Consider the following 12071-nt stretch of genomic DNA (forward strand, 5'->3'; position numbering starts at 1 on the left):
ACCATAATTGTTACCACACGACTAACCAAGCCTGAACTTCACCCTATAGCTATAACCCTCCCATGCAAACACAAGATATTTTACACAGACATCACACACGTTTTACATTTATTTTTAAAATTATTATTCAACACTTGAGATATGCTGCTTAATACCATATATATATATATATATATATATATATATATATATATACACACACACACACACACACACACATACACACACTAAATTGGCATTATTTTTAGAAAGAAAATATTGCAGACAGATATCTCCCATCCCTCCACACTAAGTTAATAATTAAATAAAATCCTGTTGCAATACCCTCCCCTAGCACACTATTTAATGTGCAACTGGACTTTGGGACCTTCTGGAATGTGGAGCATTGTGTATTAGCACTGTGTATTAGCTTGGGCTGGCTACCAGCAGACTGCTTGTAGAAGTGAAGCCATTCTGCAGAGATCTTTGCATCCCCGGAGCGCTAAGTCAAAGTTATCTTCATGCTGGCCCCCTTTTCAAGAATCCTTGTGCAGTATTTGAAGGAAACTTTTTAAACTTAAAATCTAGTGGACTGACAGCGCCTGCTGCTTTAACACATTCACAGACGTCAGCATTCTCAGCTTAGATACTATCAGACTGGTTCTATAGATTATTATGTAGCTATCATACAAGTGTTTCAACACACTGCCCTTGTGTCAGCACACTCATTTCAAGCTTGACTGAGCGGCAGTGGTGTGTGTGTGTTGTGGGGGAGTCCCTGGCTTGCCTACTTGTGGTTTTGTTACCTGCACACATCTGGACATCAATGGGTGCATAACTGAACACTCACCCTGGGCTCAACATCCACACAGAACCATGTTCAAAACAAACAAAAAGATAATTCCAAAAAATCATTTTTATTGGGAGAACTACAAAAAATGTACAGTACAAAGTTTACAGCCTCACACTCAATTTGTAGTGAACTGACTCCCCTATATATATATATATATATATATATATATATATAATTTTAAAGAGTTGTCCTTTTGTCCGTTTTTTTTGTTACATTCAAAAAAACTTTTACTTCTGTTCAAAGTAATCCAAGAAACTAAGTACATAGTGCTCATAGTTCTCTCCTCCGTCCAGCAAAACATGTGGAAGATTCAGACCTTTTACATAGAAAAACTGTTTCAGGAGTAAAACAATAAAATAAAATTAAAAAAAGACTAAGCAAAGGGAACTCTTGTATTTAGCCACTTCTGCACGAAGAGTTTTGTTCCAGATTCAAAATTGTAATTCAACAGTGGTAACAACCTGCTGGAAACAGATTTAACCCCACACTACATTCAACTTGACTGGCTTAAAACAACATATAGGAATACTGGATTTGGTTCCATTACTGTTTAAGGCATGTCTATTGACCCCTAAAGGCACTAGGTACAATAATAACGGGCCACACTTATTGCTACATACTCTGGCACTTGGTATGAATCACAGTGGGGTCGATGCTTTCATTTAAAAATACCTTTTTTGGTTAATTTACTTTGACTGGGTTTTTGCCACTTTGACGTCTGGGCTTATAAGAAAGCGTAAGACTAGTTTACATCTTCTGAGTTATTTTTGGATGGCCTATCAACCATGTTTTGCTACTTTCACATTCTACACACAAATGTAGAGAGATCCACAATAACTACTTCCACAGCACGAAGACCTGATTTCTAAAGAACGTAGAAACCATGCAATCTTTACATTTGTTTTACGTAAACAAGGAAACAAAATTAATGAAATAAATATGACACTCTTAAATTAAGATTCTGTTTTTTTTTTTTTTTTTTACTCATTTACAATAAAATAACCAAGTGAAGTTACAAAAAAAAAAAATCATATATTACTGTGAAAAGAACAATCACACTCCACATTCTGAAGATTAATAATGGCAATCATAATTTAAACATAATAAAAGAATATATATCTATTGCTTTCATCATACTCAAGAAATACGGTATGGACAGTTATCAATGTAGCCTATACTTTTCACAAGACAATAAATAAGTTAAATAGTTTTCATAGCAAGCTGTGTGCAATGCTATGCAATCAACTCAAAACTGCTAATAATAATAATAATAATAATAATAATAATAATAATTCAACAAATCAGCAGTTATCCCCAAACAACTAGCTTGACACCAAGAACCGAGTGCTTTTAACAACAACAAATTAACAGTAGAAACGTGGATGTTCAAGCCATACCTTGCCACTGGGTGGCGGCACTAGAACACAGAACAAAGTTTTGGAATGAAAGTTCAGCTTTTTACGCACACACACACACAAAAATGCAAGTCTTTTGACAAAAAAAATGTAAAAGTCTTTTGACAAAAAAAGGCATATTCTTGGCAGGATGTTTGTTGCATTTCTTTTTAAAAGTCACCACAGGTGGAATAGACCTGGTGTTTTTGCTTTCCCTTAATAAACTGACGTTTTATTCGTGCTTGCTAGAAAAGACCGTAGTTTATAGTTGATTCTTGTTTTTTCTTATTGTGTATAGTTCTTAAGTATCGGTGATGGAATGCCTTCTGTTGATGTTAAACTCTTTCTATATAAAAGGAAAATATCTAATGCCATGTCCACAACATTTCGGAAATTTTACCCTAATACAAAAAGTATTAAACTGATCTTGTTTATTTATTTATTTATTTTTGTCGTTACTGGTGTCGTCACAAAAGGGAGAGTGGTAGATTTCTTAAAGACAAAATGGTGGATTTTAGAAGATAAAACGTCATTTATTTTTTAAACACAACGTCTAATCGTCAGAAATAGACAGCCTGCTGAAGATTGGCAGACGCTTTCCGGACTCCAAGCTTGGAGACTCAGAGCCGCTCAGACTCCCAGAAGAGCTTCGGGACCCGCTGGCGTAGCTCTCGCGGTCCGAGAGGGAGTCTGGAGGGCTCGGCGGGGAGTCGAACACGGGCGACTCGGACAGGCGTCTCAGCGACTGCAAGTGACTCATGTTGCACGGCGGGGAAGGGGGGCACGCGCCGGCATGGTGGTGGTTCATGTAATAGGCACTGTTGTGGGTCTGTATAGCCAGAGGGGCGAGAAGGTTCCTCAGCTCCTGTCTGGGGAAAGAGAAGGCGTTGTTGGCACAGGACAGCGAGCTGGGGGACAGCATGTCTTCGTAGAGCGTGGATGAGGAAGAAGACGAGGAGGATGAGGAGGAGGAGGAGGAGGAGGAGGAGGAGGACGTGGAAGGGGGCGGTGGGGTGCGGGACGTGGGGCTGTCCACCAGCTGCGATTCAAGTCCGTGATGGCTGGAAAAGCCTGAAAAGCTCAAGCTGTGGTGTAGCTTTGGTCTGTCCCTTTGACTGAAACTCGTGTGCTGGTGCTGCATGCCGTCCCTTTGACTGTAACCACACAGCTCGTTCGCCTGCAGGGCAAGCCCTTGCACGGCGCTGTTAGCATTGCAAGGGGCCGGTCTCCTCTCGTCAGCGTTGTGGATGAAGTGGCACCGTGGTCCGTAGGGGCAGAACCCAATGGTGTGAAAAGTGCGGCAGGGCTCGGTTTTGTACTTGGGGTGGCGTGACAGGCTCCTGAGTTCGTGGTACCCGTGGGCAAACTGACACTTCTCACCGTACTTGCAGGCGCCGCTCTCCTCAAAGGGCCGGCAGAGCTCGGTTTTGTAGCGGGTGGAGTTGATCTGAGAGCCGGCTTTCTGCTGCTGGATCTGCGCCTCCAGCTGCTGGCTGCGCTCTCCGTTCTCGCTGAAGGAGCGGTCCCGGAACCTGTTCTCCTTGTTCATCTGAGCAGTGGTAGCGGGGGCGCTGGTCGTGGTCTCTTTACTGTTGCTGTAGGAATTGTTGGGGTACTTGGAGGAATTGACCAGAGCCTGCAGATTGCTGCTGGAGTTTCGCCGGATGAACCCAGGGGTGTAAGAGTTAGTGCTGCTGCTGGAAGTATTCGCTGCAATAGCGACCGGCTGCTTCTCCAGCATACTGTACTGGTTTAGGTTGTTCATGTTGAAGGAATTCTCGCTTTGCTGGGAAAGAGAGAGGGGGAGGGAGGTTTTTACTTAACGTTATGTTGCTTTGTCATTTGAGTTAACAGGTAACAAGGTTTTTTTTTTTTTTTAACATTAACGCACAAGTTAAATTCAATCTAATTCCAGGCGATCGCTGACTAAATACATGCAAACGCTTTCACTGACTCAAGCTGGCAGCTAATCGCCATTACTATAAAACAGTTTCTTCTGAACTTTTCAAAGTTAAACAAAAGCATAATTACCTTGCAAAGCAACTCGATGTCGTAAAAAGCGGATAAGAGTGATGTTGCAGACATTTTTCTGTTTGTAGTTCTGCTGAGGTCGCTGGTTCTTGCAGGACCGACCAGGATCCTAGTTTGACTGCTACAACTTTTTAAAAGCCACGACTGGTTTCAAACAGAGTGGTCAAAAAAGAAAGAAACCTGCTGTCCTATCTGCTCCAAATTGACTTGCAGACCCGAGGAAAATCTTCAAGTGCAACACCGAGCAGACTGCTTGAAGTCGGCAGTGCCGCGAGAAGGAATATAAATGCTTTTGCCCGCAGCTGCGCGCGGGGGAGGTTTCGAAGCTTGGCCAGCCAGAGTCGCTAGGCAACGGCCACTCCCCCCCCCCCCCTTTTTTTTTAGAACTAGCTAGCCATATCTGATTGGACACCGCCTCTTTTTCTTCTGCAAACTTGTTAGCACTTCGGCTCCAGTTCTGGTATACTGCAGTGCAGAGCGCAGGCATGTTGTTGGAGCACAGACTGAGTCTGTGTGCGCCTAAAATATCTAATACCTACAATGAGTGTTTAAAATAAAGTTTTACACCATTTCAGAAATGGATCCCCCCTCCCAATATATCTCAGCCTTACTTCCAAAAACATGGGCATGCATCTACTGTACCGGCTAAGGAGTATATGTTTTTTTTTATTTTAATTAACTTCACTTTTGTTAAAAAAAAACAAACAAAAAAACCGTTTGGCTCCCACTGTGTACACGCCATTAATACAGGTTTCAAAATATGACAAATTGGGTGGATATACTGGACTGAATTACTCGATCTCTTTCTTAATTGTAATAAACCATTGGATGTTGATAATCCCGGGGCTGGTGTCGAGTCCAGATTGCTGCGACTGACATGACGCCACAGAGCGACGCACTTCAGTCTCTACCAAGCATGATTACTACAATGACGAGTTCTGCTATTACTAGTGAAATACAAATCCACCAACAAATCAACGACGGAACACATATTTCAATATACAAAACACAAACAGAAAGCGTGCAATCCACTTCCATAATGACCTTTAATTCTTATGTCTTCTATTACGTACATTATTTGTTCGTTTTTTAACCAGGGAAACCCTATTCATACCAAAGCCTTCCAGTTAAAAGGCTCCGTCCCACGGACAGTAAAAGTCTCTTTAGAATCACGCTTGTGTTACAAATTCTCCTAACAACGCTGAAACGGGAAACAAAAAATAACCGCATGGTCCTGCTGTAAACTGGAGAAGTAACATAATGTGCTGGGAAGCCGGATTCTGCTCGGGAATGCGCGCAACGAAACGCTTGAAATCCGTCAGGTCTTCCCAGTGTGTTCAACACACACGACGGTGGGATTGGAGTAAACAAACCGGCACGCTAGATTTTCACAACATGGACATTTGTTTTAAACTGATCACAAGACCCAGAGTATTTGCCAATTCCCAAACAAAGAGAGCATGCACTGAAGCACACATCTAAGATAAGGGGGGAATACCATTAGTAACAGGTGTGTAAATTCAAGATTTTCATTCTATACAAAACGGTGCCAAGCGCATAAGCAAACACGAACAGAGCCGAGCCCAAAACAAGCGTTTAGAAACGAGGAATGAACTGTTCTATAGCATCGGAGAACCCAGCATTGTTATACTTAGTGTAATTTACCTTATAGGACTTTACCACTGTGTCTTTGCATATGCTTTACCAGACCTCTCTGTGCTTTACAATGCTTCCCTATGCTTTACCAGACCTCTCTGTGCTTTACAATGCTTCCCTATGCTTTACCAGACCTCTGTGCTTTACAATGCTTCCCTATGCTTTACCATACCTCTCTGTGCTTTACAATGCTTCCCTATGCTTTACCACACCACCCTGTGCTTTATAATGCTTCCCTATGCTTTACCAACCTCTCTCTGCTTTACAATGCTTCCCTATGCTTTACCAGACCTCTGTGCTTTACAATGCTTCCCTATGCTTTACCAGACCTCTCTGTGCTTTACAATGCCTCCCTATGCTTTACCAGACCTCTGTGCTTTACAATGCTTCCCTATGCTTTACCATACCTCTGTGCTTTACAATGCTTCCCTATGCTTTACAATGCCTCCCTATACTTTACCACACCACTCTGTGCTTTACAATGCTTCCCTATGCTTTACCAACCTCTCTGTGCTTTACAATGCCTCCCTAAGCTTTACCAGACCTCTCTGTGCTTTACAATGCTTCGCTATGCTTTGCCTTACCCCTCCTTGCTTTACAATGCTTCCCTATGCTTTACCATACCTCTCTGTGCTTTTTACTATGGTAAACTTTTATAAGGGTTTAGACAAAAAACAAGTTTCAACAGAAGGTTTTTTTTTTTCAAATTAAGGTAAAAATACATGTGATGACATAAAACAAAGGCTTATTTTGTTTCCCAACTCGCTATACTGTCTGTGGTATCACAAAGGGCAGTAACCAGCAGTGTTAAACGCATCAGCTGGCTGCGGGAAGCCTTCTGTACCAGCACCTCACACAAGCTGAAGAGTTAGCCCCCAATTATTTCCATTTAGAGGAGGAGGCACTGGCAGGCAAGCTTCAAGCGTTGTGGAAAAGAACACCCCTCCCCACGTTTCACCTGCCCTGTGCACCCACTCGCTGGCTGGCTCCCCTCCCCACGTTTCACTTATCCCGTGCACCCACTCACTGGCTGGCTCCCCTCCCCTGCGTTTCACCTGTCCCGTGCACCCACTCACTGGCTGGCTCCCCTCTCCTGCATTTCACCTGCCCTGTGCCCCACTCGCTGGCTGGCTCCCCTCTCCTGCGTTTCACCTGTCCCGTGCACCCACTCGCTGGCTGGCTCCCCTCCCCTCCCCTCCCCTGCGTTTCACCTGTCCTGTGCACCCACTCACTGGCTGGCTCCCCTCCCCTGCGTTTCACCTGTCCCGTGCACCCACTCGCTGGCTGGCTCCCCTCCCCTCCCCTCTCCTGCGTTTCACCTGTCCCGTGCACCCACTCGCTGGCTGGCTCCCCTCCCCTGCGTTTCACCTGTCCTGTGCACCCACTCTCTGGCTGGCTCCCCTCCCCTGCGTTTCACCTGTCCCGTGCACCCACTCGCTGGCTGGCTCCCCTCCCCTCCCCTCTCCTGCGTTTCACCTGTCCCGTGCACCCACTCGCTGGCTGGCTCCCCTCTCCTGCGTTTCACCTGTCCCGTGCACCCACTCGCTGGCTGGCTTCCCTCCCCTGCGTTTCACCTGCCCTGTGCACCCACTCGCTGGCTGGCTCCCCTCCCCTGCGTTTCACCTGTCCTGTGCACCCACTCACTGGCTGGCTCCCCTCCCCTGTGTTTCACCTGTCCCGTGCACCCACTCGCTGGCTGGCTCCCCTCCCCTCCCCTCTCCTGCGTTTCACCTGTCCTGTGCACCCACTCTCTGGCTGGCTCCCCTCCCCTGCGTTTCACCTGTCCTGTGCACCCACTCGCTGGCTGGCTGGATTCTCACAAGTACGGGGGGGGTGGGGGGGATTGATAACAAATAATTAAAAAAAAAATGAGAATTGTCTTTCCTCTACTGCCCCAATAACATAAATAAAACACTGCATTTCCTTGTATGAAACTGCCCCGATAACTACTAGAATGCAATACACACGCATCTCTACACGCGCTGTGCAATACACACGCATCTCTACACGCGCTGTGCAATACACACGCATCTCCACACGCGCTGTGCAATACAGACGCATCTCTACACGCGCTGTGCAATACACACGCATCTCTACACGCGCTGTGCAATACACACGCATCTCTACACGCGCTGTGCAATACACACGCATCTCTACACGCGCTGTGCAATACACACGCATCTCTACACGCGCTGTGCAATACACACGCATCTCTACACGCGCTGTGCAATACACACGCATCTCTACACGCGCTGTGCAATACACATGCTGCTGTTTTGGAAGGGTCTGGTCACACTGTCCGCAATGCTGAAGCTCAAGTGTTAGGGCGTTTAAGCCACAGACTTACTGTAGACTTGGATTTTAATTACAGTAGAATTACAGTTATTAAATAACCCTTTCCCATTACGTGCATGTGTTAATATGGCTACATAAATTAAAGCAAAGCAAGGTAGGACTGTTCATATAGTCTCACTGTATTGTCTCCGTATTGTTGCTGACTTCATAATACTAAAAACAAACAATAAAAACACACTTAACACGCAGGAATGTTCCATTCATCTCAACTCTTAGTGACGTAGTGCCCCCCTGTGGTCAATACCAGTGCTCCACACAAGTAAATACCCACAAGGACAAGCACAAAGCTGGAAACTTTCTCTTCAGTCTGATTATCAATGGTAATTCTATTTGACAAATATCAAACCAGTCATTTATTTTCTTTCTAAATTATCGAGCAATATCATGAATACTTGGTAAATATCTTTAAACTTCATATTTTAATTAACCAAACAAAGTTGTTACTCAAAATACATCATGGATTCTACTACTGCAAATATATCACACTTAAAACATGTATTTTGTCAGAGACGCATCATTTACAGGTGATGGTACTGACCAAAAAAATAAAGGTGCCAATAAACACGGGCCTGCACTGAGAAACCAGCCGCACTGGAACAGAGTCAGGGGTGTGGAGACAGACAGACACTCAACACACAGACACACACTTACAAACACACACACACACACACAAAGACAAAGACACACACTCAACACACACACACACACACAGACACAAAGACACACTCAACACACACACACACAGACACAAAGACACACACACACACAGAAACACACTCACTCAGACACAAAGACACACACTCACTCACACAGACACAAAGACACACACACAGACAGACACACAGACACAAATACACACACTCACACAGACACACATACAAAGACACACACTCACACAGACACACACTCACACACTCAGACAGACACACACACACATACAAAGACACACACTCACTCAGACACACAATCACTCACACAGACACAAAGACACACACACAGACAGACACACAGACACAAAGACACACACTCACACAGACACACATACAAAGACACACACTCACAGACACACATACAAAGACACACACTCACACTGACACACACACAGACAGACAGACACACTCACACACACACTCTCGCACAGACACACAGACTCTCACAGACAGACACACACTCACTCTCACACATACATACATACAGACAGACACACAGCCACTCGCACACACACAGACAGACAGACACAAAGACAATCACACACAGACAGACACACACAAAGCTCCTGTAAAGAAGCACCAATGAATCATGTATTGCACACACCTTCCATATGGATCGTGTATTGCACACACACACACACACACACACACACACACACACACACACACACATACCTCTTCTATTTTAACGGCCATATCTCCAAAGTTGATATTTAATTAACCATTTGAAAAAAAGTGTATTTGAATTCTACTACTGCAAATATACTGCACTTAAAAGACTGCAGTATATTGAACAGCATGATCAAGTTGAGGAATACATCAAATAAACAGACATCCTGTATGGATAAGGTTACATCTTAAGAGCCCTGCTGAACTTGTCATCTAAATTTGGAAACAGAGCGCAGTAATGGAACAAATCAACTCATCATAACCACGCAGACTGTCTGCACCGTTCAAGGCTGCAGTGCCACCCAGTGGATCTTCAGTGAAACACAGCACAGCACAGCCCCACGCTGCAGGAATCAACTGCACAAGTTTTGCTACAGTTAAACGGGGGAAAAAAAGATCATCTGTATCATCACCAAAAAAACCTGTATCTGTATTCCTTATTTCACCTTTCCTGTTCCCACTGATTCTCAGAGAACCGTATCATAGCACATCTTTGCTCACATGGTCCAGCCTCTCCACGATTCAGTGTGGTTGACAAAGCTTTTCTCAGTGAGAGAGATTGCATGTTTGAATACAGAACACTCAAAGGCATTTTTAGATTTTATTTTTTGATGGCATGGCAACTGTGTTTTTTTTTTTGCCTTGCATAGTAATTTCATATAACTCCAACCATCGTAAATGACCCGTTCCTGCAACGGCAGTTACCACAAGGAGCCAGTTATTGGGTGGCGAGGGTTCAGAAATCGTTCTTTTTCTGAGTGTGCACAGAGACAATATGAAAAAAAAAAAAAAGCCAAACCTCGAATCGGGGGAATTCTATCCAGCAAAAAAAAGAAATTCCATAACAAGCTAGTATTTACCCCAGACCATCAATTATGCGGTTGCTTGATATTACGGCTGTAAAAAAAAAAAAAAAAAAAAACAGGCTTCAGAACATGAGTTGCACAGCCCGTGTACACAGAACTAAAAAAAAAATAATAATGTATAACCCGGTCCACACAACCCACTGGACTGTTCCCTTCCTTCTTCACTCCAAAACAATAATAATAATAATAATAATAATAATAATAATAATAATATATAACCCGGTCCACACAACCCACTGGACTGTTCCCTTCCTTCTTCATTCCAAAACAATAATAATAATAATAATACTATTATATAACCCGGTCCACACAACCCACTGGACTGTTCCCTTCCTTCTTCATTCCAAAACAATAATAATAATAATAATAATAATAATAATAATAATAATAATAATACTATTATATAACCCGGTCCACACAAAACAGTGTGTCATTCGACAGTACAGGAAGTGTGCTGCTTGCAACCCTGCCCTTTGCAACTTCGACAGGCAGCAGCAGCAGCAGCATCTCAATCAGATACAGTTTAAATGGGATTTCTGAAGATACCACTCTTAAACTCTTCAGTTAAACAGAAGTATTTTTACATGCATGATGAATCTCAGGACAGTCTACATCATAGCCAGTGAAGCCCTTCAGTACTCTCCCGCTTGCTTCGTGGAAGAAGGATAAAACACTGACAATCCGTACAATCCGTCAAACCCCCCCTGTACGCATGGGTCTCAGTCTATGCAACGGAAAGATGGCATTCACAGCATTACCAGAGACTATGGAATAAGTGACTGCAGGTCGGGTTCAGGCGTGGCAATGCGGAGTATTTAATTCAGCTTCAGCAGCAATGCACCTGGGTAGGTTATGTAAACGGTCAATAAAAAAAAAAGTTTGTAGATTATATATATAATTTACATATACACACACACAATATATATATATATATATATATATATATATATATATATATATATATATATATATATATATATATATATATATATATATATACAGCTCTGGAAAAAATTGAGACCACTGCAAAATTATCAGTTTCTCTGGTTTTACTATTTATAGGTATGTGTTTGGGTAAAATGAACAATTTTGTTTTATTCTATAAACTACTGACAACATTTCTCCCAAATTCCAAATACAAATATTGTCATTTAGAGCATTTAGGAAGATGGATGGTCACAAGCCATCAAACAAAGCAGAGCTGCTTGAATTTTTGCGCCAGGAGTGGCATAATGTCACCCAACATCAATGTGAAAGACTGGTGGAGAGCATGCCAAGACGCATGAAAGCTGTGCTTGAAAATCAGGGTTATTCCACCAAATACTGATTTCTGAACTCTTCCTAAGTTAAAACATTAGTATTGTGTTGTTTAAAAATGAATATGAACTTATTTTCTTTGCATTATTCGAGGTCTGACAACACTGCATCTTTTTTGTTATTTTGACCAGTTGTCATTTTCTGCAAATAAATACTCTAAATGACAATATTTGTATTTGGAATTTGGGAGAAATGTTGTCAGTAGTTTATAGAATAAAACAAAATTGTTCATTTTACCCAA

At 42.9% G+C, this 12071-nt stretch overlaps 1 protein-coding gene across 1 annotated transcript; it reads right to left on the minus strand.

The window, feature by feature from the left end:
* Positions 1-1542: 1542 nt before the first annotated feature.
* Positions 1543-4554, minus strand: LOC117411344 (mRNA decay activator protein ZFP36L2-A-like). Its single transcript, XM_034018711.3, has 2 exons — positions 4258-4554; positions 1543-4012 (listed from the first exon to the last, which is right to left on the minus strand). The coding sequence occupies exons 1-2, from the start codon at positions 4309-4311 to the stop codon at positions 2780-2782; spliced, it is 1287 nt and encodes a 428-aa protein (XP_033874602.3). The 5' UTR covers positions 4312-4554; the 3' UTR covers positions 1543-2779.
* Positions 4555-12071: the final 7517 nt, after the last annotated feature.

This window comes from Acipenser ruthenus, chromosome 6 (assembly GCF_902713425.1).
Source record: "Acipenser ruthenus chromosome 6, fAciRut3.2 maternal haplotype, whole genome shotgun sequence".
Classification (NCBI taxonomy): Eukaryota; Metazoa; Chordata; class Actinopteri; order Acipenseriformes; family Acipenseridae; genus Acipenser; species Acipenser ruthenus.